A 25218-nucleotide genomic window follows, 5' to 3' on the forward strand; every position below is an offset into this window, starting at 1 on the left:
TGGCGTGAAGCATGAAATTGCTTTCTTCACTTGGCGCTTCAAAACTTTGAGGCCTCGGCTCTGGTGACATGCAGAAAAGAAAAAAGTTCTTCCAGGGAGGAGAAAGAACGAAAGAAAGAAAGAAAGAAGGAAGGGAAGGAAGGAAGGGAAGGAAGGGAAGGAAGGAAGGAAGGAAGGAAGGAAGGAAGGAAGGAAGGAAGGAAGGAAGGAAGGAAGGAAGGAAGGAAGGAAGGAAGGAAGGAAGGAAGGAAGGAAGGAAGGAAGGAAGGAAAAGAAAGAAAAGAAAGAAAGAAAAAGGAGGGAGGGAGGGAAGGATAATCAAAAGCCTCTGTGGGCTTTTTGTGGCAGAATTATACATGCAGAAGGCTTCACTACCAGCACATTTAGTTACTTTGCCTGGAAAAAAGACCTTAATACTGTAAGTAACATTTACAGAACTAACTTGTGGACCAGTTGGAGCAAGAGCCACGGCATGGTTTGTGCTACACTAACCCTGCTTGGGATCTTTAGGAGAAAAAAACCCCTGATGGTGGTGTGGAACAGGACACAACAATTCAAAAGAGACTCAAATACCAGATTTTCTTTTTCTTACAGCTAAAACCAAACCTGGAAGCAAGACAGAGATTATGACACATGCTAACGCACACATGGTGGGACTATTCACTGGGAAATCAAGCAAAACCCTCTATTAGCAGCCAAAATGTTAAAAAAAATAAACACCCCAACCCCAGCCAGAAGCTATTGACTCAAAACCCACAGAAATGCTTTTCCACAAGCGTTTCTGAAAGCCCAGTAGCAGAGAGGATTTATTTGGGTGAAACCCTTTTTGCACTGCTGACATTTGGACTTCCAAAGCCTGCCTGGAGTCAGAGGTATAGGTAGAAGAAAATGTCACCCACTGGCCCAGCAGTTTGCAGCCCATCTCCCAGTGCTTCCCAAGGCAGACAGGGATTTCAGAGGTCACAGCTGAAGCACTGGCATTTCATCAAGGACCTAAATTACACAAACGAGCCTCTAACTCACCCACAGGCTGGCTGTGCACCTGCTGGGAAGCAGCCCCTCGCATCCCACATGAACGCACCACTGAAATACCAACCCCAGGAAAGCCAGGGGAAGCCAACGGGGCTCACGGGGACGCGGAAGCATTCACAAATGTGGGAATTGAATTCCACAAGTGCCGTCTGAACAGAATTTCCTTCAGCAAGGAGCAGGCATGGGTGTCCCCGCGAGGAGCAGGAGTGTTTGCAGACACACAGCTGCTCCCAGGCCCCGATGTTTTATTCAGTGTGTGCTCAGCCATGCCAGGCTGGAGCTCCACGGGCTGCTCCCAGCCACGCCGCCTTTGGGAGCCATTTGCCGGTCACATTGTCAGTTAACAGGAGTCATTTTGAAAGCAGCAATTCAGTCTCTACAGTCCTTTCCTAACAGCATTTTCAGCCTGCAATTTGGATGATAGGAAAATTACAACCCTGCTGCACTATATTATGTGATATAAATGTTATTGCAATTAAGCCGATGAGGAGAAACCCCAGAAAACAAAGATGTGTCGTCGCTGCTTTCTCCGTGCTCTCTCCCCAGAAGCTGAGCAGTTATGGAAGGGCAGTGCAGGGGAAGAAATCTTTCCATGAGCTGCAGGGGCTGCAGAACCATGGGAGCAGCACAAAGCCCCAGGGACATGCTGGGATTTCAGCCAACAAGTGATTTCCCTATGGCACACATGAGGGAGAGCTGCTCTGAGGAAGAAGGTACGGCCAAAAGCAGTCCAGGCATCCAGGCATCCTTGTGGTGATGGAATAGGACATGGCAGGGCACTCTGGAGGGGATTTCCCACCAACTATACAGAGATCTTCATTCCTCATCTCTTCAGCACCCACCCATAGTTTCCTTCTCCCAGCCCAAGCTCCAAAGGCCTCTGGAGCATTTCGATGTATCTGGAGGACATCAGCCCAGGTAGCACGGCATCACCTCACCGTGCAGAGCAGGAAAATGGCATTATAGGGTACCTGTGCTGTGGGTGAGCCAGCCCCAGGGTCACCTGCAGGCAGTGCTGCTGCTCAGGGACACAGCCTGTCCCAGACACCCAGCCAGCTCTGCAAAAACCTGGCACCTTCTCCACAAAGCCTCAGCTGGGCGCTGAGCAAATGTTTACTGACAGGAGCACCAGCCATAGGAAATTACTTTGATTTCACTGTTTCTGAAGAGGGAAAAAAAATAAAGCAAAAAAGGAGTCCTAGCACTCATCATTTACTCCAAGGTGCTGTAACCAGGTAGAAACTTGTCTTTTATATGCTGAACTGTGTCCATGAAAACACATTATCTTTAAGTGGGCACTGGAGGAACCACACTCAACATTGACTTCTTCATGCCATCGCTAACACTGGATACTTCAATCATTTGAAGGTTTAAGTGGAGATTAGCAGAGACCTCACCTGCATCTCTCTCTGGCAGTTCAGCATGTTTTGGGCATGCTCTGCAGCAGCAAAGCCCCTGAAAGGCAAAGCCCTGCAATCTGCAGAACAAGGTCTCTGTCACAAAATCAGAGCCTGGAGAGGCACATGCCAGATCCCGCTGCTCAGGCAGCTCCTAAAGGGTGCCCAGCCCTTCCCCACTTGGCTGCAGATCCCAAGCCCGGCCAGCACCTCAGCAGAAATCCTGTTTCCTCAGCAGTGGATGAGCTCAAACGCTTTAAGAAATATCCCAAGCAACTCTGCCACGCAAGAGGCCTGAGAAACAAGACAGTTATTTCTTCCTTTTTATTCTTTCTTTTTGGGCTGCCAGGCCTGGACACTGGAGGATTCCAGAAACTGGCAATGGCATGTGGCTTCTTTGAACATCAGGAAACTGTGGAAAGCACCGGTTCCCATGATTTTGGGTGGAAGATCTCCAGTCCTCCAGCAGACGGATCAAGCCCCTTGCTGGCAGGGAAGCCGGGGTGCCCGGAGCTGGGCACGGGGCTCAGGCCCTGCAGGCTGGATGCTCCCCAGCCCTGTGGAAACCCTCCTGGTCCTGCCCCTGCCCTGGCAGCGAGGGGACTGGCAGCCACACGTCCCTAATGGCCGGCTGGGATGTGCTGCCACGTCCGGCTGATTAGCTGTGGGTGATCCGAAATGTCAAACCATTATGTGCGACAGCCACCGCCACCGGCGCACAACGCCCTCCTAATCATGGCCTTGCTGGCTGTAAGTGGGAAAGGTGATGCTTAAAACACAGAGAGGAAATCAGCCTGAATTACTGAAACAAACCAGTAAACCCCTTTGTTCCTGTCAGCCTTTCCTAGGCTGGCGGAGGGCTCGTGTCCTCGCAAGGCGATTTGCAATATTCTAACTAAGATTAAGGGCATGAAAAGCCTCCTGTCCAACCCCTGCACCCAGGTACCTGCACACCTGCCCTGCTATGGGTCCATAACTCTGCTCTGTGAATGCTCCCACCCCTGGATGGGAGGAAAATCCTGCTGAGGGCAAGGGGGACAAAGCTCCTCACAGCACCTGCAGCCCATGGAATAAACACCCCCTGGTGCAGGGCAGGACAGGGGCAATCAGCTCCTCCTCACACCATTTGCTTCCAAACACAGCTCCTGTCCACATGTGCTCTCACTCCAGCACTCTGGAACAGGCAGCCTGAAAACACTCCTGGCCAAAACCAGACCCAAATGATGCCGCATTCAGCTACCGTCATGCTTGACACTTCTCATGATTTCTTGGGAAAATGTTAATTTGAAACATTTCTATACTCCACGCCAGTGCCACAGCAGGGAATAATCGCCCCATTTCAAGCTCAGAGCAAGGCTCAGATATAGGGAAATATTAAACAAGGATAAGAGCAAGAAACTGTTAAATGTCAAAAATATTTTACTGCCAGTTCAACAACAAAGTCTGGAGAGATAAGTCTGTGTGTGTACTAATGTTATATAAAAAAGTGATTATTCAGCCCTGGGAACAGAGCTATTGATTCCAGTAACAAAGGGCACTATATAGACTACAGTGGGTTTGCTCTTTTTAGCCTGGGAAAATTGATTTTCTTAAACTTTCCCTTGAACCTGCAGTAGGGTTTAATCTGAACCTAAAGGAGCCTTTTAAGAACTCCCATAAATTAAAATGATATCTCTTCATTTGGCACATTTTGGGTTCCTGCTGTTCCAGCAGAGCCACGAGAAACGCTGGAGAAAGAGGTGGGAGGAAGTGATAAGAGCATTTTGTGACAGCTTCCCTGCACGTTTGTTTCCACACACTAGAAATAACATGTAAACATTTAGATGCTTGTTTCTATACATTAGAAACAATATGAAAACACTGAAAGTGACAATGGGTGAAGGTGTGAGCCCCTCACACCCAATTCTGTGACCATGGGTGAAGGTGTGACCCCTCACACCCCATCTCTGTGACCATGGGTGAGAGTGTGAGCCCCTCACACCCCATCTCTGTGACCATGGGTGAGAGTGTGAGCCCCTCACACCCCATCTCAGTGACCATGGGTGAAGGTGTGAGCACCCCACACACCCCATCTCTGTGTCACTGGGTCCAGGGAGATGTGACCCCTCCCAGAGCCCCTCTCTGTGTCCCTGGGCCCCGTGGAGGTGTCCCCCTGCCAGGTCACACCATCCCCTGCCCCACACCCGTGCTGTGCCTTGTTTACAGCTCCCGCACACCGTCTCCTTTGTGGCCCCACTGAAAACCCGCAGTGTGCAGCACACCACTGTACATTTACGCTCTTGTTTTCCCCCCAGTGAGGCAGTAAATGACCTTTTATTCAAACAACAATTCCTAAAACAAAACCAAAAGCCAGCCCCTGGTCAGATGTGCGCGTGGCGAGGCAGGGTTTGTTATTTAAGCGGCAGCCAGACTGTGTGCTATGCAAACAAACCCCACGCTCTGTTCTCCCAACCTCCTGCTGACTTTGCAACTAATTTTGTTAGCGAGGAGAACACACTGAGCCTGACATCAATGCAGCAAAGAGCCCCGAGACGTTTGTTCATAACTTTGTAACAAACATTGATCAATCGATTTTTGCCCGCGTGGGGAGGGAAAAGCCCACAAACAAAACAAAACACATATGGGGAGATTTTTTTTTTAATGGCACAAAGGGCAATTAGGAACCCAACCTTCCAGTGAAATGAGATTCCTTACAGTCCTCTGTGCTTTTAAGTCTTCCCCTTATGCTCAATGGAAGCAAAATCTACTGCCAAGCCTACAAAGGAGGAAAAAAATCAGCTGCAACCAAGAGATGGTCGGTGGGCCTGGCGCAGCATTTCTGAACGCGACAGAACAAAGACAGGTGAAGGCTCCTGACAAAGTGAAAGACACCCTATCCCACGTGCACAGCCTTTTGCACTGTGTATCAGATCAATGCAGAACCAGCAAAACAGAGAAAACACTAATTAGCTATCCAAAATAACTGAGTGCTGTGTAAACAGTGCCACATGAGCGTGTTTACCCAAGCCCACTCCTCCAGCTGTGCACCACAGCAGCACAGAGGGACCCTGGGGCTCCTCACCTGGCCAGACAGGACAGGTGGCACGAGGATCCATGGGGGCACAGCTGATCCAGCCTGCATTCCCTGTGGTGTCTGGAACAAGCTGCTCCCCGAGCAGCCTCCCAGCCACTGGCACTGTGGCTCTGCTCAAAGGCAGCTCATGGGCACATTTGATCACAGATCTAGGCAAAACTTGACCTGGGCATGTTTCAGCCAAGCTCCAGCCCTCAGCCAGGACATTTCATCCCCCTAGGCAGGTGCCCAGGATCCTGCCTGCCCTTTTCCCAAGGTGTTCCTCAGCACTATGGGGTCAGCAGCCTCCCACCCCTCGCCTGCAGAGTGGGACTGTCCAACACCCCTGGAATGTTGCAAACCCACCTGGAACAGGAACTCCCACAGGAGGGATGCTGAGCCTGGAAAACCAAACAGCTTGGACACTGCAGGGCCCAGGGAAAACACCTCCTGCATGCAAGAGCCCAGGGCTGCCAGACACAGCTCCAGGGAAAACAGCATTGTGATTTCAGATACAACAGCAGCCAGTGGAGAAGAAAGACAAAGCACAACTTCCAAAGTTTACTCTTGCAGCCCAACTAACAGCTCACGACAATACTTCCTTGGCAAGCAGCTGTGACCTTATTTTTCCTTTGGAAACAGCCCTGAGGTTTCACTGACGCAGACGATCACCTGCTCATTAGCAGGTCCCTGAGCAGGGAAATGCCACGGGGTGATTCCAGCACTGCCAGGCTGCTCCCGGGGAAGGAAGGAAGGTGGCTGCCCAGACTGTGTCCCTCCTACGGCCTGTGACATTTAGCCGGTCCCTGGGAGCTGCTGAGCCACAGAGCCCCTGGCTGTCAGTCTCCTGCTCTGCATCCCTGGATGCTGTAATCACAGCAGCATCCCCTCCCAGCCCTGCCCCTCTGCCCTCCTGGTTCCACACAATCCACTGAGACCCTCTGCTCCAACTCCATCCCTGCAGCCACTCTGCCTGGAACTGCCCGAGAGCAGGCGGTGCCACTGGGCAGGGAGAGCAGGGTTTTAAAGCTACCCCTGATAAAATGAGTTCTCCTAATAGTTCTGAGCGCTTCTACACTTATAAATACTTACAATTTTTATAAAACAGCACAGCCTAAAAGATTTCTGGTGGTGGTTGACAAGAGAAAACAGGAATGTTTTCCATAGATCGACCAGAGGAGCACTTGGTTCCTGCCGTGCTCACAGGCTCAGGTGCTCAGCCCCAGTGAAGCAGCCTCTCTCTTGGGACTTCTGCTGGTCAGAGTGACCCTGAGATAGGTTAGAAAGTCTCTTTTTCCAGCCTGGCAGTCGAAGAAGGAGTCAGAACTCTTCAGTTCTCGGTCTCAAGGTTGTTTATTGTTTCTTATCTATAAAATTCTTTCTCTGGCCTGCCGAGGTCTGTTCAGCAGGAGAGGCAGAGGCACTCTGGCTGCCCCCGGGGCAGTGTTATCTCTTTATCCTAAAAACTACGTGTACATTATTTACCATAACTTTCCAATACCTATCACCTATGTTAGACAGTGAGTTTCTACCTTAAACCAATCCAAAAGTGCCAACATCACAACAGAAGACGGAGGCCAAGAAGAAGAAGGAGAAAGGCTGGACACACCCAGATTCCTCCATCTTGCCTCCTGAACCTCCATTCTAAAAACCCCAAAAAATCTATTTTTCACCCCGTGACAAACTAACTATGATTCTACTTAGACTTTTGTGGCTTGTAGATCCTCATATAAAGTTGGCAATTTTTTCCATGGGTCATAAACAAAGTCACAGGTGTCTTGGTCTCTGTGCCAAGGTCTTTGAGCCCCCTAGTAGGGGTTCCAGCCAGAGGGATGTCCTGAATTCTGACACCTCTCCCCAGAGGCTGCTGTGGATCACCCAGGCCGAGGAGCCAGTCAGGGGAGCACAGAGCACCACCATCCATCCTGGCTGAGGGTTTTGGAGCCCTGTGCCCTGCGTGCCCTGCTCAGGGCAGAGGTGGCACAGGGAGAGACACTGGCCCAGCCGGCGCTGCGGCCGCACAAGCTGCACTCTGCCCTGCCACTATTTACTCACAGCTACAGATGTTGACACAACAAAGAGCTACAGACAGATGGACAGAACAGCAGCAGTGTTGGGGCGCAGACACTGCGGGCTCTATTCTTCAGGGAAGCGCCTCTGACTTCCCCACCCAGCTCTGTGATTCCTTTGGGAATCATCTGGGCTGGTGAAGCTCGCTTTCCCGTCTTGGGACAAAGCTGGTGGGAGAGAACATCAGCCTTGCTGTTTGTCCCTGTGCTGAACAGAGCCCTTATCAACCCACAGAAAAACCAATTGTTTCAAATCAAGGGGCTGGAAGCTTGGGGATGCACTGGCAGCGTGCAGCTTCTGCTCGTCTTTCTGAGGAGCCACACAGGGAAAATCCTAGCTTTGCACTCTTTAGAGAGCCAAAATTAAAGGGACGACTTGTTTCACAGGAAAAAAAAAAAAACAACCCTCACACCTAAATACTTTTAGGGACACACCGCCTTGCATTTCAAAGCCTTGCAACTACATGTGAAAACGTTCAAACAGCCAAATGAAAAAATTTTGAAAAACACAAGAGAGTGGCCAGAGGGGCAGAAGGTGGCAGAGCTGGGTGTGGGAGATGTGCCAGGGAGGCTGTGCAGCACTGCCCAGAGCAGCACTGCCCAGACTCTGCACAGACTGCGCTCAGTGCTGCTCTCCTCCTGGCCAAGACGTGCTGGGATGTCCTGAGAGCCCCGTGCTGCCAGTGACAGTGACACAGGCACTGACCCCCACTCCGAGCCCATCTGGGAAAGCCAGAGCCCCACAGCAAGCCCTGCAGGTCCAGGGCACTGCTGTGCTCAGGGGCTGGCTGTGGGGACACGGCGTGTGAGGGGACATGGCCTGTGAGGCCTCGGATGCCTCAAGCACCCTGCAAGCTGGGGAAGGGATTCAAGTTTTTAAACAGTTGCTTTTTTAAGCTTCTGGTGTGAAGCAAAGTTCAGATCCTTCACAACTGGTAGGAAAAGATATTATTGCCTGGAACCATGCCCAGAAAAACTCAAAGCTGAGCTTCCTCCTGCCTGTGCTGGCTGCCAGCTCCCAGCGCTCCACCATGATGCCATCTGGTGCCCACAGGCAGAACGGCCAGGGCTTCTCCTGGGCAGATTTGGGAGATGTTCAGGAGGGAATCAACAGTGCCCAGGCAATAACTCACAGCATTTGTTCTGCTGGAAGATTAACACTGCCCTTGCACTGCAGCAGTGTGTCTGAATGGCTCAGGCTGGGCTGCAAGGAGAACATGGGGTAACGGTCACTCCCAATTTTGCTGCTGCCTCCCCTGGATGGGGATTTGCAGTGTTGCACTGCAGATATCCATCCCTGCTGCTGGAGAGCTGCCCTGGCACAGCATGCAGCCCCAGAGCAGCCTCCCACCCCACAGCCACACACCAGTGGTCCTGAAGGGGCTGTAAAGAGCCCTTGTGAAGAGCAAATAAATGAGTTGACTTCATAAAGAAAAGCAGGGAGCCAAGTATCCTCTTCCCTCAGAGAAATGAGACTGATTATGAGGTAGGTGGGCTTTGGAGGACCTGAGAGCAGCAGCTTTGTGCGGGGTGTTCCTCAGGCTGCGGCTGGTGGCCAGCAGACCCTGTGCCACGACAGTGGCCACAGAGAGGAGAGCTGCTCTGACTGGCCCTGTCACCCTCCAGGGTCCCCCCAGGACCCCAGCACCTCAGAGATCCCTCCCCAGTACTGGGTGTTGCAGCAGGCACAGCTGCACGCCAGTCCTGGGAGAACCCAGAATTCCCTTAAATTTAGCCCATTTTGCCGTGTCCAAAGCAACACAACAGGAAATAAACTTGGCACTCTTTTGGAGATCTTGCAGGATGCTGTTTCCCAGCATCCCTGGGGATCATCAAGATCTTGATTTACACTAGATCTGTCATTTGATTTACACTGGATAAAACCATTTTGTCCCCATCACCAATCCACTATTGCTTGGACAGCACACTGGTAGGTCCTGCTGTACCCCAGAAATGCACTCCTTCCTTCACCACGCTCTGCAAACATTCCCCACCACAGGCCAGGGAAAGTGGAGGAGATGGGTGGCTGGGTCAGAAGCTGGAGAGCTCCTGCCATGAGCACCAGCAATGCTGGATGCACAGAAACCAAAACAGATCCCCAGGGAGGAAAGGGGAAACACGAGGCGAGATGTTTTCCAAACAATCCACAGGGAGCATCCGAGCCTGAAACAAACACAAACTTACTGAGTATATCCACCAGCATGAAACAATGCAGGAGGAGGAGATGTTCATCCCTACAGCTCTTTTTATGAGTCCTGGGAAAATAAAGGTACATTTTTTACATGGAAAAGGTGCTCGAAATCCTGCCACAGCTCCTGTGGGAGGCCAAGTGTCCATCCAGCCGCATTTCAGGGCTGAGTGACTGATCCCTGAGAAGGGCCAGCTTTATTTCCTGGTGCACATTGCCACCTCGTGGCTTTCCTCCGACTTCCAGAAGAGGCTGCAGGAGCCAGAAGTTGTTTGGAAATACTTCCATTTGTTCCACCACAACCTGCAGATGCAGAATGACCAGGCTCTGGAATATCACTGGTTATGCTTATAGAGCTCAGCCTCGAGAGCTTTAATTCCACAGCAATGTTTTCCCCAGTTCCAGTTTGTACTGTCTGACATTATGGTAGGAGATAGAATGAGGCAAGTAAAGAATTTTACATAGAAAAATTATAAATAATTAATTAAACCCCCCCAGCAACTGCATCTTCCACATTTCTCCTGTTCCTCTGCTAATTCCTGGGGAAGTTAAACAGGTATGTTAGCTGCATAATTATTTGTTTGCAGAGGAGGTTGACACTGGTTTACAGAGTACAGACAAGCATGTAATTCCTCTGTAGCTACATGGTAATTATTGCACTATTATAGAGTAATTAAACATGCAAATAAGCATTAAACCAAGGGGTCTGTATGGTTGCTGCCAACAACTGCAGGACAGAAAATCAATAGTAAATCAAATTACAGTGTACTACAGCGGTACCAGCTATAGCAGGTACTTAAAGAGCATCATCTTTTACACTGCAATTTTTGTAGCTTTTCTGGCTGCACAAGTGTCCAGCCTAATGACCCAGGAGAGATCTAATTTTGCAAGTTCTCTCTGTGGGTTAATCATTTTGCCATCCCATTATGCCTTTCCTTTTCCTGAGGATGGGAACAAATCCATCACTGGTCCTAAGACTGGCACAAACCCTCCAGAGAAGAGTTCTCCAGAGCTCTGTGACACGTGAGCTTGGCTTTGCCCCAGTCTGTTTCTTTAAGAGATAAATCTGAATATGAACATACCCCTGTCCAGCTGTGAGCTCGCTGCCCTAAACACAAAGCTCTTTGCTGCACATCAAAGCCAAAATGTTCACAACGAGACCTCAGACCATGTGCAGGAGTAGGACCTGACAAACTCAAATCTCAGGTTCATTTTTGCCCAGAGATTCTCCTCCTGCCTTTTTTACTTTTGTGAATGTTTGAGCACAACCTACCCCTAAAATTAGGGGGATGTGTACGAAAGATCACAACACACACTGGGACAGAGAAGCTTCCCCAAGTAAACCAGTTGTATTTTTACTCCAAGTTTGCACCCAAGCCCGTGAGCCAAGCAGGCTCAGAAGGATCTACACCTTTAACATCCTTTCCTAGGAATCTCTGCCCTGAAAGGGATATCTGCCCCAAAATAGCAGCTCCCTCCATTTAGTCAGCAACTTCCACTGCAGAAGCATCTCTGCTATGCCCTGGCTGTGGACAGTGACGTGGCTGTCTTGCACCAGCCCAAAATGCACAAAACCAGACCTGGGGCAAGCTGGCATGAGCTGTGGCCACTGCATTTTCTGGACCTACTTGACACACATGCCATGCTTTTCCAGCCCGGCTCTTAACATGTGACAAAGACAAATAAACACCATAAACCATTTACACCTAGGGCCAAAATACTGCAGTTTCCATCTTATTTTGTCTCCTCCACTGGGCTTTTTGCAGGGCTCAATCCCACACCTGCTGCAGTCCAGGGGAAGCTCTGCCTCCATCCCAGGGGACCTGGATCAGGGCCCGATGTAAAGGCAGGAATTAATAATGAAAGCCATTTCCCTTGCACTTGTCTGCAATGAGCTGTTCCTCACAGCAGTTGCCCCTCCTGATGCTGTGCTGCCATTGCCAAGGCACAGGCACTCAGTTAAACCTTATTCAGGAACCCTAGCACAATTTTAGATATTTCTACATATTCATTCCCAGTGAGCAGCTGAAACAGACACGTTTATTTTGACCACTTTGAGATGCATACCAAGGCTCTTCTGACCCTTGGTTTCCCTACTCTGTTTCCAAACACAGAAATCCTGCATGGTTTAAAAGCAGGCTCTTGCTACCTTTAATGCATATATTTGTTAAGGCAGCAACCATAATCACAGCCACTGTTACCCTTCCCCTTCTCTGCCCCCTCACTTAGCAACAAGTCTGAGTGCTGCCAGAATTATTCTTGGCCTGCCAAGGAAACTATTTCTGTCCCCTGAATTTCATTTCCTAGCAGAGTTTAATTTATATTTTGATGCTTTCTGGTTGTCATGAAAACCCTCCTTCCTCTGCTAATGACAAGGAACTCTGCAGCCTCCTGCTTCCACTCTGCAGATCCCAGCTTCTACCTCCATCCCTGGGACTGCACCCACAGCTTGCTGAGGATCACTCACTTGTCAGTATGTGTGCCAAAAATAACATCTTTTTGGATTTCATCCATTGGTATCTCACAGGAGACTTCTCAGGAGAAAGGAGTTTTCCTGCCTCTACACTGAGGACAAATCCATGCAGCTGGAGTTCCCTGCAGAGGGAGCAGGCTCTCCATTCCAGCACAGCCAGGGATGGGAGTGGGAATTCCTCCTTTCAGATAAGCATCTGTCACCAAACTTACCTGCAGTCCCTTGCCAGCTCCATCGGGGTACCTTGCTCTCTGTGTGGGAACTAAACAGAATTCCTGACTCAGGCTCCAGCTTCCCTCACTCAGCACCACTGGCACACCTGCAGAAGGGAAATAACTTTCCCACATTGCTAAACTTTTCTAGAATATTGGCCAAGCAGTGCTGGAAACAAGAGCTTTGGGCTGGAACAAGAGCTTTGGGCCAAAGGACTTGGAGGGGGTCAGACCATCACATTGCTCCTCCCAGGGTGTCCTGCTCCAGCACATGCTGGTTTTTGTGGATACCCACAAGAAAGGAGGGAGCTCCTGAAGGCAGGGGGGTATTTTACCTCTCCCACCCCAGCACAGAGCCCCTGAGTCAGAGCAGTCCTGCAAGGACCTCCTGCACCCTGCAGATATCCATGAGCTCCACCTGTATCCTGCTCTCCACAGCTCACAATGGATCACTCCCAGGAAAACACCAGGCCTTGCCAGTGGCATCACCAGTGATGCCAAGCAGGTGCCAAAGGGATTTAAACCTTTCCACCTGCCAAGAAGAAGGAAACACCTCTGTAACGTGAGCCCAGCACACGGCATGCACGAGCCCTCGCAGCCAGCAGCACCGGGGTACACAGGCACGTGGCAGGACCTGCTTGCACCAGGTCTTACCTGATTTTTACACCAAAGCAGCTCCTCCACAGGCTCCTGAGGACCTGCTCCCAGCAGCACAGGCTTCTCTACTGCTCCTTTGTGCCTTAGGGCCCTTCAGAGCACACCAAGCCCAGCCCTGGGTTTTGCCCCTCTGCCTCCTCTCCAGGTAAGCAGGAATGCTGGCAAAGCCAGGGCAAAGCAGGGGGGAGCTGCAGCCTCTTCCCCTCAAATACAGCTTCCCCTAGCAGCTGGGCAGTGCATGAGAATAATTTGTCAAACACTGAACTGGAACTGTGGATAAGAATCATGCTTTTTGTACAGAAAATTGAAAATGAAATAGTGCCTAGAACTGCAGCTATTACACGGCACATTATCTTGGAGGGCTTTGGTGTAATTTAGATAAAACACCATATCTCTGATTTCAGAAATGTCAACATCATTCTAAATGTACATGTGTTTTTCCATCCTTTTCCTCAGAACTCAGAACTCCACAAGCCCCTCTCTCTCTTGTTCTCTCCATTTTCTTTTTAAATTGGCAAATGAGTATTCCATCTTTCAAAATTTCAGGTACATTGTTATATGTGGGAAAAGTGCATGTTCAGAGATGGCCCTGAATGGCTCCATTATGGATCTCATCAGCTGTGACACGCTTTCTGAAATAAAATCTATGCATTTGGATGAAACAGAAAAAATTAATACAGAACAAGGATGAACTGTTTCACTTCCCTCCTGTGCCCCTCATATTCGTGTTTCACTTCATCCCTAATGCTCTGCACCTTTTCTTCAAACCTCCTTCAAAGAGGAAAACACACAAACTGCAACACAGAAAATTCCATTCAAGCATACAAATCCCCCTTTTTCTGGTGGCCCAGGTTATCTGCAGAGGCTGTGCAGGCTCCATCCTTGGACATATTCCAAAAGCCAACCAGGCATGGATGGTCCTGAGCTCCCTGCTCTGGGTGTCCCTACCTGAGCTGATCCCCAGAGGCACCTGCTGGCACCACCCACTGTGTGGGCTCCCGTTTCATTGCAAGTTCATTGGAAAATGTGTACAATCAACATGAATTTTATCTGCTTCTTGCCATTTCCAACCTCTGATCAGGTTTCAAGAGTGTCCTACACTCTCCTGCTAATTGTCCTCCAATGGCTTCACACTGTTCTCCTGCGAGAGGGGAAAACAGGGCTGGCACAAAAAACCATGGGGATGTGCCTCCTGCAAATGCCAGAAAGCCAAGAAGGAGGAAGAGGAAGGGAGGGTCAGGCAAGGGGGCTTTGCTGCCGTGGCTGCTGCATTTCCAGCACACCAGCTTTGGCTCTGCTTGCCTTTACCCCAGTCAGCAGCTGGGCAAAAGGAACAGGGTTTTCCCCCTAGCACATTTACATTTTTATTTAACTCTCAGAAATAAAATAAAATAAAATAAAATAAAATAAAATAAAATAAAATAAAATAAAATAAAATAAAATAAAATAAAAATAATCCTGGTTAAAATGCCCTGGGAGTGGATAAAGGGGCAGATGCCCACCACATGGCTGTTTGCAGTGACACCTGAGTACCCCAAGCACTTGTGGCTGTCCACCACTCCCAGCAGTGCACGACACGAATAAATAAAGGCGTTTCTAATTAGATTAAGGCTGATCAAAAATACATAATGAATTCCCATTCTTCTCTTCTACAAAGACAAACACTTTGTGAGACAAATGCCATCGCCATCTAAGCCTTCAGGAGCTCCTTACACTAAATCTTGCCACTTCCAAAGTGCCATGGACAGTTCTGAGCACCTTTGCTCACTGCCTCTGCACACACACAAACAGAATCCACCCAGGGAATGTTTACAGGGATGCAAGTCTGCAGCTTCAATTTACAAGTTCATTAACAGTGTCCCTGCAAAGATCAGGTTTTTTTCAGTTGGAGCCCTAATTAGCAATGAATTCTCATTATTTTTCATTGAAATCCCAAAGCAGCTTTGGCACATTCCCTTTGTTCTCTTGAAAACAGGGAAGTGGAGAAGCGTAAGGAAGATAAAGACACAGCTGATGATATACTGGGGGGGAGGGGGGGGTGTGTTTTCTCCTTGAGCCATTCTTCCACTTTAATACACTTTGCAGCAATTTTCCTTACTATTTAAGATTTGAAGAAATATCCATTTCCATAAATAAGCACTAACACCACTGTTGGCTGCCCCTCATCCTTCCCAGAAGGATGTGTCCCTAGGATAAGGTGCAGAAGGATGTGTCCCTAGGATAAGGTGCACCCTGTGATGAGGTCTGCTCTTCATTCTGTGCTCAGACAAAGCCTCCATCGATGTCCAGAGGAACTTTCCAAGTGTGGGGGCACGAATCCAAACTGTGGCCATGAGAAAAAGCCTGAGAAACAGCCAAGCAGCCCCTGACTGCAGTGCAGCAGCAGCTCTGACAGGGAAATGTTAATCAGGGGGAGAGCTCTGCCAAAGCTTTCATTAGCCCTGATGAGGTCAGGGCCTGGAGCAGGCAGCTGGCACTGGCACTGTCCCCTGGCAGCTCCAAGGACCAGGCAGAGGTGGCTCTGAAGGTGCTGGGCTCTCAGAAGCTGCCTGAGCAACCCCCCCCCAGATTTGGGGCTTGTCAGACCCTCACTCTCATTCCTCCAAAGATGTAAATGCAAAATATCAAGCAATTATAAATCTAATTTTTCCTTGGGTTTGAGTCTTTTCGTAGCCCAAGCGCTTTGGAAGAGCCACAGCAGGAAAATCACCAGTCCCAGTAAATTTGATCTCTCCCTTTTTTGTGCAGCTAATGAGCAAATAATGGAATATAGGCATAAACTTTCCAGCACCTGGGGGCATCCCTCCCTCATCCAACCTGCACTGCATCCACTCCTGGAGTTGTGTGGCAGCACAGGGACATCTGGCAGGGCACTGAGGAACACAGGCACAGCAAGAAATGGGTGCCCTGTGCCCACCCTGGAGACAAGCAGAACTCAGCACTGGGGAAAGGACTTGTGCTGCTGGACCGTGCTGGTGTCTGCTCCAAACCCAGAGATGTTTGGGGCTCTTGGCAAATTCTGATTGTTTTTTGCCAGGGGGATGGATAATCATCACATTGTTTCCACAGTCGTCCTACAAATTATTTTGATAATAAGGGACCTCCTGTGACATTAAGTACATTTTAATTACAACATTGTCTGTAATGCATATATCTAATTGCAAATAATTATTTTATCATATTTTGTCTGTAGGCCTGTTAGATGCATCAGATATTATCTTCTGACTCAGTGGTACAGGTTAATTAAAATTTCTCTTTTAATACTGTTTCAAAGCCAACCACATAATTTCATCTGAACACCAGCTGTGTCAGTAAAAAAATATTTTTTGTTAGTTTTTGTCATGCTTGTCCATGGAGGAAAACCCGAGCTGTTTCTGCAGGCTGTAATTACTGCACTGCTTTCTGCAGTTGTTCATTTGTAAAGGAAGAAAAGAAGGAAGAATGTGTGGAACATCAGTGGCCAGTGGTTGCTTTGTGTGTTACTGCTTCATTTTGAATGATTTTTTTTTTTGTTCTCCTTCTCACGTACAAAAAAAGCATTTGAGATCTTCTCTTCAGAAGGAGAACTGAAGATACCGCACAGCCTGGTTTGTCAGAATAAACTGCACTCAGGCCTAAGACAATCACAGTGGTGATTCTGGGTGCTAACTAAGCCCAGCTTAAGGGTGATGCCAGTCAGAGTGGTCATTCTGGGTGCTAACTAAGCCCATCTCAAGGGTGATCCCAGTCAGCTGCTTCCTCCCTCATTCATTTTTCCCCTGACTGATAAAGACCCAATGCAAGATGAGGGAAAAACAAAAGTATGAACATAACGTTCAGTCAAAGAAAAAATAGACTTTAGGTTAAATACACAGCAATATAAACCCAGGGAAGCTGAGGAGGGGACAAGAGGAAAACAAAGACTCTTCCTGCAGGTGCCAGGACCCTTCCCCTGTAACTTGCAGGAAGAAGTGACCCTTATTTCCCCCTCTGAGCACCATTTGCTGGGACCAGAAGTGTTTCTGCGAGCCTGCCCATCAGCGCCTCAGCTGTTTCAGACCCCACGCTCTGTGCCCGTGTGCTCAGAGCCAGCCCTGGGGACGGGGCCGGCAGGGACAGGGTTAACAGCGTCCCCAAAGGAGGGGACCGGGCTCTGCCTCACCCGGCCAGAGGTGAAGGCTGCCAGGAGGAAATTGCTGCTGCAGCTCCAGCGAGATCACAAGCGACCTTTCCTCTTGGAGAGGGGTGAAGTAAACAACACTGATCTGGGATTTAATGCGCTTGAGACAAGCAGCGCTTTATCTCTGCTCCACACCACAAGGAGCAGGGAGGCACAGGGATGATTTTCCTGTTTTTACCACATAAGCCACCTCTTAGCCCAGCCCTCAAGTTGAGCTGAAACATTTCCTCATGGAAAGATCTGTCTTGGAGCAGTAGGTTATGGGCTTGCACAACATGCCATGCAAAACTTCTTCGTCCAGTTCAACCTTTGGCAAAGGCACTCTGAGCTCTCCTTGGTGGGTTGATATTTTTACTCCATGAAATTTTCACTTCCTCCAGACTGTTTCCTTTAGGAAGGTATCAGGGGACATGCAATCCCTGTTCTTTCTATTTTGGATTTTTTTTCCATCAGTAGACATAAATCCTTCCCTTTCCCCCTCTACACAGTTGGAGATTCTGGCAGAAGGAAATCTGACAGGGATTTTTGACAGTGGATTTCTTCTGTCTATCATTTTTACTATAAGAATGACATCTGACTGCCTCATATGAAAATATGGAAATTTTCCACCAGGATTTTCCTAAATAAACCTCCACAGGCCAAGAGACAGTGAGAACTCCTTTGGGTGCCAAATGAGAAGGGCTGGAGGAGACCCTCAGTGAGGGTTAAATGCATGAGACACCTTTGCCTCCATAAACTCCAAACCTTTGCAGAGATTGATCCATGGAAATCAGATCACAGGATCCAGACTTAGAGGAAATCAGGCATTCAGCAGAAAATCATCACTTTCTGTGTGGTTTGAGCCTGAAGCAGAGCTTTGCAGGAGCAGGGGTCCACGCCTGCATGCCCTACAGGAACACTGCTAGGAAAATAACCCCTCAAACCTGGAGCCCACTGGAAAAGTCTTTTCCACAGGCTTAGTCATACCAGGGCAGAGAGGGCAGAGCTTCATTTCATTATGCAGCATGCTGGCACAGCACCAAAGCTCTGCCAAGCCCTGCACCTGAGCCAGGAAGCATCCAGGGAGCTGATTCCAATGCAGGGATAAGCAGCTCAGGCACCTTAATGGATGTGCTGGACCAAGGATATGCAAGAGGACACAAAACCAACTTTTGAAACGCAATCTGAAGCATTTGGTTCAGAGGACAGAAAGTCAGTACTGGCATCCCATGCTAAGGAAACCATTACCTCACCTGTAGGTTGTCTCCTGAGTTTGCTTTTCCCCTGGGCTCAGTATAAAGTGTTATATTGACACAAGCAAGCAGAGAAGTTCCGTAATTTAATCTCTGCCATTAAAATTTCAGGCTCCACGGGAAAAGAAACCCTGCCTGTTCGTCAGGTCCAGCAAAATTCAGGTGGCAGCCGGTGTCACATTTCCACAAACTCCACAAACTCTGCAGCACCAGGCTGCTTCCAGCATGGGGGGGGAGGAAGGAAGGGCATGAGCCGTGCAGTTCAGGGAGAGCATGCTGGCCTGCAGTGCAAACTCATGTTAATAATTCAGGCCACTCTATTTTGGACTGGAAATGTGCTGCCCCTCACCTGTACTGCTCAAGGCAATGCCTGAAATAGAAACTCCAGCAGGAGCAGCCCCGAGGGCAGTGCCAGCAGCCTGGCAGGGCAGTGCCAGCAGCCTGGCGGGGCGGGCACTGCAGGGACAGCCTCTGCAAGGTCAGCCCTTCCCTTTGGTCAGGGAGTCTTGGCTGAGCTGTGACAGCCCAGAACTCTCCCCCAGACTAGTGGATGCTGGTCTGCCCTCCTGTGAGCCCAGCCAGGCAGCCAGGAGGCAGGAGGAGGATTTTCCCAAGGAATACTGAACTCCTGCCCAGTGCTGCCATGCCTGTGCTGGCACTGTCACCTCCCTCAGGACACCACACGGTGCTGGGGCCTTTAACAGCTCAGCCCTGCCACAAGTGATCCCTGCTCTGCTGCCTGAAGTGACTGCTTTTTATAGATTTTACCTCAGATCCTGAAAGCTGGATGACCAAATCTCTTTCAGGAAATTATTCTACCTTAAGCACTGGCTTTCGGAAACGCATCATCTGACTTTCTGGGAAATTGCAAATGTTGCATTGTCAGAAAACACAAGTCACAGGGCTTCACAAGTGGTTCTCCTGCACAGGCTGAAGTCACTGCTGCAGTTTTACTGGCATTCTCTGGCTTGTGCTGTCCTTAGCCAGCTCCTAAGTGAATAATTTGAAAAGTGGTATTTGATGTGGTTGAGCTCAAAGGGAGAGCAAGGATTGTCCCGGAGCACTGTCATTCCAGGCATGGCATCTCTGCTCCCTGGAGCTTTTCACAAGCACAATTTCCAACACACCTCAAACCACTGAGTGCCTAAAGCTATGCAGTTTGGTGCTAAGCACCACAACGATGCCTTGCTTATCACACAAGTTATCAGACATCAGAGCAGCTGTAGCACCACAATTCCTGAATCTGCAGTGGCTCCTTTCTTAACAAAGCAGAACATGAAAAAAACTTGGAACAACCAGTAACTGACAGAAGAAACAAACTGGAAGCTGTTAGTTTTGTAAATCAATTAAAATAAAAGGGAAGGAAAAAAAATAAACAAGAACAAGCCAAGACTCCAGCAACGTGCTTCCTTCTGCCAACTGCAGAAATTAATTTGTGCCAATGGAAGGGGAGAGCCAGAACAGCCCAATTCACTCTCTTCAGGAAGATGCTGATGCTGAAATCACACCACATGACCCAAAATTTGAGACAATTGCTGGAGAATGAGAACTGCTCCAGAAGGAGATGGTGTGTCATGGTGTGATGGGAAGGGTGTGCTACAGGAATTAACAATGATGGGAAGAGTGTGCAATAGGAATTACTCCCAATGATGGGAAGGGAGTGCAATAGGAATTATTCCCAATGATGGGAAGGGTGTGCAATAGGAATTACCTGGGATGAGAAGGGCGTGCTACAGGAATTACCTGGGATGGGAAGGGTGTGCAATAGGAATTACCTGGGATGAGAAGGGTGTGCTACAGGAATCTCTGTAAGCCTGAGCCCAGCTCCAAGGCAAGGGACGATGTGACAGCAGTGAATTCTGACTCCAAGCACTCAGCCTTTCTGTGTAAGAAAAGGGATTAATCGTTTTTTTTCATTTTCAACGCTGTGCATCATCACTACCCACCTTCCTGACTCCAACAAGTGATCCCTCACTTCTTACCACAGGGTTTGGTGGCACAGCCAGCCCTTGCTCTGCCCCTTCCAGAACCCAGCTGTACTGCAGAGGGGGAGAGCTGTGCCATGCTCAAAAGCAGGGCATGCAGGAGCACTGAATGCAGGCCCCTCCTTCTTCATTTATGTATTTATTTGTCCACTGCAACTTCCAAGCAGAGCCTTTCCCTGCTCCTCCGTGCACAGGAGGAGCTGGGACTGCCCTGTCCCCAGTGGGATGTGTTTAGGGCTTGGTGACCTGTTGTTTCAGTGACTTCAGGCCTCTGCAGCAGAAATGATTGCTGAGAGGGCTCAGAGGAAGTGAGATTTCTGCTTCTAACAATAGTAATTCCTGTGATCTTTTATTTTCTATACCAATTCATGGCTGAAAAAACAACTTATATGTTATATGTAAATTGATTTGTAAGCCATTTTGTTAAAAAATAAGAAGCGTTAGCATTTGTTAAAAAATAATACGCAAGTCACTTCCCTGAAACCCCTTGTTTTCTTTTTTAGGACCACAGCCTGCTTTGAAACTTACTAGAGTTTACTTTTTAGCCCAGGAATTTTACTGGGAACATCCGCTGGCTTCTGCTTCTGGGATGGATTGTGCTTTTGTTGCTTAACTACGAGCCTGCTCTTTTACCTTCCCTGGGTGTAAAGACAGGGAAGAAATGAATACAGAAATTAATAATATGTCTTTACACAGAATATGTGTAAAGACATATTATTTATATACTTATATATTTATATACTTACAGTGCAAGTGACTGTAAGTGCAAGTATTCAAAACCTGAATGTTTTCCAATGGAGATCCGCACTGGATATGGGGGAGAATTTTTTCCCCGTAAGGATGGGGTGGCACAGGATGCCCCTGGATCCCTGGAAGTGTCCAAGGCCAGGCTGGACAGGGCTTGGAGCACCCTGGCATAGTGGATGCAGTCTTGCCCATGGCACTGGAAGGGCTTTAAGCTCCTTCCCACCCAAACCTGTGGTTCAGCGGTTCCATGGCAAATCCAGAGCCTACCTAGGAGCCAGCTCCATCCCAGCTGCCCTGCCCGGGGCATTCCCGCGGCTCTCCCGGGATGCTCCGCTGCGCATCGCGGCGATCCCTGGGGCCGCGCCGTGCCCGGGGGTTCCTCCCGGTGGTTCCCGGGGCTCCTCCCGGGGGTTCCCGGTGCGCGGGCTCCCGCCGGCCGCCCCGGTGACGTCAGCGCCACGCCGCGGTGACGTCAGGAGCGGGGCGGGCGGCAGCTCCCGGCGCGCCCCGCGCAGGGCGGGGGGCGGGAGCGGCGGCGGCGGCGCGGGGAGCGCGCCCGGCGCTGCGCCTCCATCCCTGCCCGCCGTGCCGCCGGCATGTTCTCCAGGAAGAGCCACGCCGACGTCAGGAAATCCACGCAGAAGGCGCTGGACCCCAAGCGGGACGTGCTGACCCGCCTGAAGCACCTCCGCGCTCTGCTGGGTGAGCGGGCGGTGGGCGCGGGGGGAGCCGGCCCCCGGGGCCCTCAGCCCCTCGGGGGGTGCCCGGGCAGAGCCGCGGCCGCGAGCGGGTCTGCGAGCGCTGCTCGCCCTCCGCTGCCGCGTCCGGGAGACAGCAGCGAGCCTGGGGAGCCGCTCTCCGTGCTGTGGGCAGGGAGCCTCCCCAGGCAGCCCCGGGCTCTCCCCGCCGCAGAGGCGGCCCCGGTGCGCGCCCTCCGTGAGGCGCTGCCGGAGAAAGTTTGGGGTGCCCGGGGAAAGTCGCGTGTGCCGCTGTCCCGGGGCTCGCCTTGGGCGGGGTGTGGAACCGCGGGGAAACGCGCAGACCTGGTCAGTTTCGGAGACGCGCTCGCAGAAACTCCGCTCTTGTCAATATCATCAACTCGGGGCTCTTTGCTGGGTGTTTGAACTCTGAGAGAAGTCGCGCTGTGGCGTTTTGTGGTGACTCCATGCTTGGGGCAAGGCTGTCCAAGGGCGCCTTGCAGGTGACGGCTTCCACTCTAGTCATGGTGGAAAGCCGCCGATGAGCTTCAGCTGCGATCCTGCTGCAGGTGGAAAAGCCGCCGATGAGTTTCAGCTGGGATCCTGCTGCAGGTGGAAAAGCCGCCGATGAGTTTCAGCTGGGATCCTGCTGCAGGTGGAAAAGCCGCCGATGAGTTTCAGCTGTGAGCCGCGGTTCAGGAGGGTTTGTGTGGCCTCTGTTGGCTGCTCACACGCGGCAGGAGCAGGGTGTCCTGAGGGGAAGAGGCTGTGCCCGGTTAGTGCTCTACCCTGCTGGTTTGTTCCAGGTGCGGCGATCGTCGCCGATGTGCCACCGATGTTCCTTGGGAGCTCCTTAAGGAGGTGGCTGGGAGCAGCCGCTGGGGGACAGAGCGTGGGGTAGATTTGGCCTGGACTTCTCAATTAAAGTTGTTTGCGGGCGCTGGTTTCAGGTGAAGGCTGTTGTGGGGCTGGCAGGGGCTGTGGTGTGTCCAGCTGGTCAGTGCAGGCACTGTCCGAGCAGCTCTGGGTGTGCTCCTGATGTGTCTGCTCTTGGCAACTCCGGTGTAAACATTTGAGGTAGCACGGGAGTGGCTTCTGGAAGATGCTCTCTTGAGAGATACCCTCGCCTGGGTGTCTTCTGTTCACCACAGAAAAAAAACTCCACGCGTGGGAGTTGTTAAAAAAAATCTCCAGCATGTAAAGCTTTTGCCAAAAAGGCTCAAAAGTAGTTAGATTTTTTTTTTTTTCCTTCTCCCCAGATGTGTCTCTCCTTGCCCTGGCCAGAGGTAGGAATGTGTGTGTCTGTCTCTCCAGCTGCTTCCCTTGGGCCACAGTGCCACACGTCCCCCAGAGAGCTGTTCCTTCTCTCCTGTTTCCTTGGGAGATGCCAACTCCCCTTCCTTTGTTAGTTTAAATCACAGGAATTTAATTGTAAACAAAATGTCAGTTACTCCTCTGTGATCCCACTGATCTGCAGGAGGATACAGATCAGAGGGAAGATGATTATAGGGGAGGGATGAGCAAAAGGAATGTGTGTTTCCATAAATAAGGGCTCATGTGAGCTTTGGATTGCTTCAGGTCCCTTAGTGGCACCTCTGTAAGTTTGTCCAGTGCCCAAAGTGAAAGAAAAGATTCCACTTAAATAAATTGGTGTTGGTTATGACATCTCTCAAGCCTCCAGTGGCCTTTAGGACCCGAGTTCCAGCTCTGTGGGGTGCTCTGTCCACATGGCAGGGGCAAAATGCTACCCAGATCAACAACAGGACTTAAAATTGGGTGTTTGGTTGTGTTTGAGAAATGACCAGAAAATTTCCCGTACTTCTTTATCGCTATGGAGACGTTCTCACAGCCAGAACTTCTGTTAAGTTAGTAAAGTTCTAAATGCAGTTTGTGGAAGTGCCTTTTAGTAGTGTGGCCTTTTTTTTTAAGATAGACTTGAAAAATAATGGCCTGACAAAGAGTAGTGGGGATGTGCAGAGTTGGCTCTTCCCCACTGCCTGGCCATAAATGAAGCCTCTGCTCTTTCCCAGAGTGGTTTCTGTGGGACTTTCGTAGGACAAAAACGGATCAATGCGCCTTAAGAATTTTTTCTGTGGCTCTTCTTGGGTAAAAATATCCTTTTTATATTGAAACTTCTCTTTCAATAGTGTTTTCTCCTTTGGCACAGGAGTCAGAAGTGCTGCTGCTAACAGATGTGGGATGCTGCTTTGTCCAGTGCTTTCAGTCCTTTCTCTGTTGAGCAAACACATGGGAGACGCACAGAGTTAAGACTAAATGTGAAATTTGCAAGGTTACCAAGTGCAATCCTTAATTGTTGCCTTTAAAACGTACCCATTAGGAAAGCCCATGCTTTCCATGGAAGTGCCTTGATCAGAGATGGAATAACAAAGGAGAGTTGGTGGGGTTTTGGTTCTGGCACTGCTTGACCTCTTGTAGTATTCTGCACAGCTGCAGGACCAATGCTGGCTGGGTAGAAACTTTCATTTACTGACAGTCAAAAGGGGATGTGTGCAGACTTCCTGCTGCATTCAGGGCTGGGATTGTTCTGCAGAGCTGGTGTGAAATTGGAGGTGTCAACATCATTTTGGAAGTTGTTCCAGTTGGAGGGGTGTTTTGGTAACGGGCTGTTTCACACTGACATACTTTTTTTGAAGATAAGTAAGAATTGTGCATTATTTCTGGGGTGAGGCTGGTCATAAAAGTTTATCATTAACCAGGGTGTGGCTGCAAAATTCTCTTCATCTCCTTTAATTTTTCAAGTACTTGAGGATTAAGAGAGCTTTGAGAAAATAGCATGAAGTGACTTTGGAAGTTCATGGAATTAAGGGATGATTTCTAACAGGTGCCTGAGATAACATTTGCCAGTTAAGAGGAAAATAAAAGGCAAGTCCATGTGCTTAGGACATGCTTGGTGTCTTCTCTGGGTTTTTTTTTAGTATGAGGAAGAGCAATGAGAGTTTGGCAATAGACTCAGGCTCTTAAGTGGCACCTGAGTGTTACCCTAAATTTTAAATTTAATAGTAAGGCGAGTCAGTGTGACTGACAGTTATCAGTGTGCCAACACGTCCTATTTATAGAGAAGAAATAGGGTGTGACCCTGCTGAGTGTCTCAGTGTTTCCTGAGTGTTGCTGCAGCAGCTACTGTCAGGTGTTAGCTAGACTTGTGAGCTTGTCCTGTGTGGGGAAGGGGGAAATTATTTGGGTTTGGGGTGGCTGCTGGTGCTTGCCTGAGGGGTGAGTGCTGCATGCCTGTGTGCAGCTGTAGTAACCTGGGAGATAGTTCCATGAACTTACTCCAGGAGTAAACACAAAAATAA

At 49.7% G+C, this 25218-nt stretch overlaps 2 protein-coding genes across 7 annotated transcripts in view; one reads left to right on the top strand and one right to left on the bottom strand.

The window, feature by feature from the left end:
- The window catches only part of KIZ (kizuna centrosomal protein), a 98152-nt gene extending 76513 nt beyond the window's left edge, over nucleotides 1–21639 (bottom strand). For all 3 annotated transcript variants that reach the window (XM_071455978.1, XM_071455828.1, XM_071455909.1), the window contains exons 1-2: nucleotides 21471–21639; nucleotides 20247–20353 (exon numbers count right to left, since the gene is read on the bottom strand). The gene's annotated coding sequence lies outside the window, so the exon portion shown is untranslated. The remainder of the gene's footprint in view (nucleotides 1–20246; nucleotides 20354–21470) is intronic.
- Nucleotides 21640–21738: 99 nt separating this feature from the next.
- RALGAPA2 (Ral GTPase activating protein catalytic subunit alpha 2) overlaps nucleotides 21739–25218 on the top strand; it is a 92245-nt gene continuing 88765 nt past the window's right edge. For all 4 annotated transcript variants that reach the window (XM_071456529.1, XM_071456572.1, XM_071456637.1 and 1 more), the window contains exon 1: nucleotides 21739–21905. In XM_071456529.1, coding sequence (XP_071312630.1) covers nucleotides 21800–21905 — 106 coding nt within the window. In that variant the 5' untranslated portion in view covers nucleotides 21739–21799. The remainder of the gene's footprint in view (nucleotides 21906–25218) is intronic.

This window comes from Agelaius tricolor, unplaced genomic scaffold (assembly GCF_023055355.1).
Source record: "Agelaius tricolor isolate 1412-34295 unplaced genomic scaffold, bAgeTri1.0.p SCAF_1, whole genome shotgun sequence".
Taxonomy (NCBI): Eukaryota; Metazoa; Chordata; class Aves; order Passeriformes; family Icteridae; genus Agelaius; species Agelaius tricolor.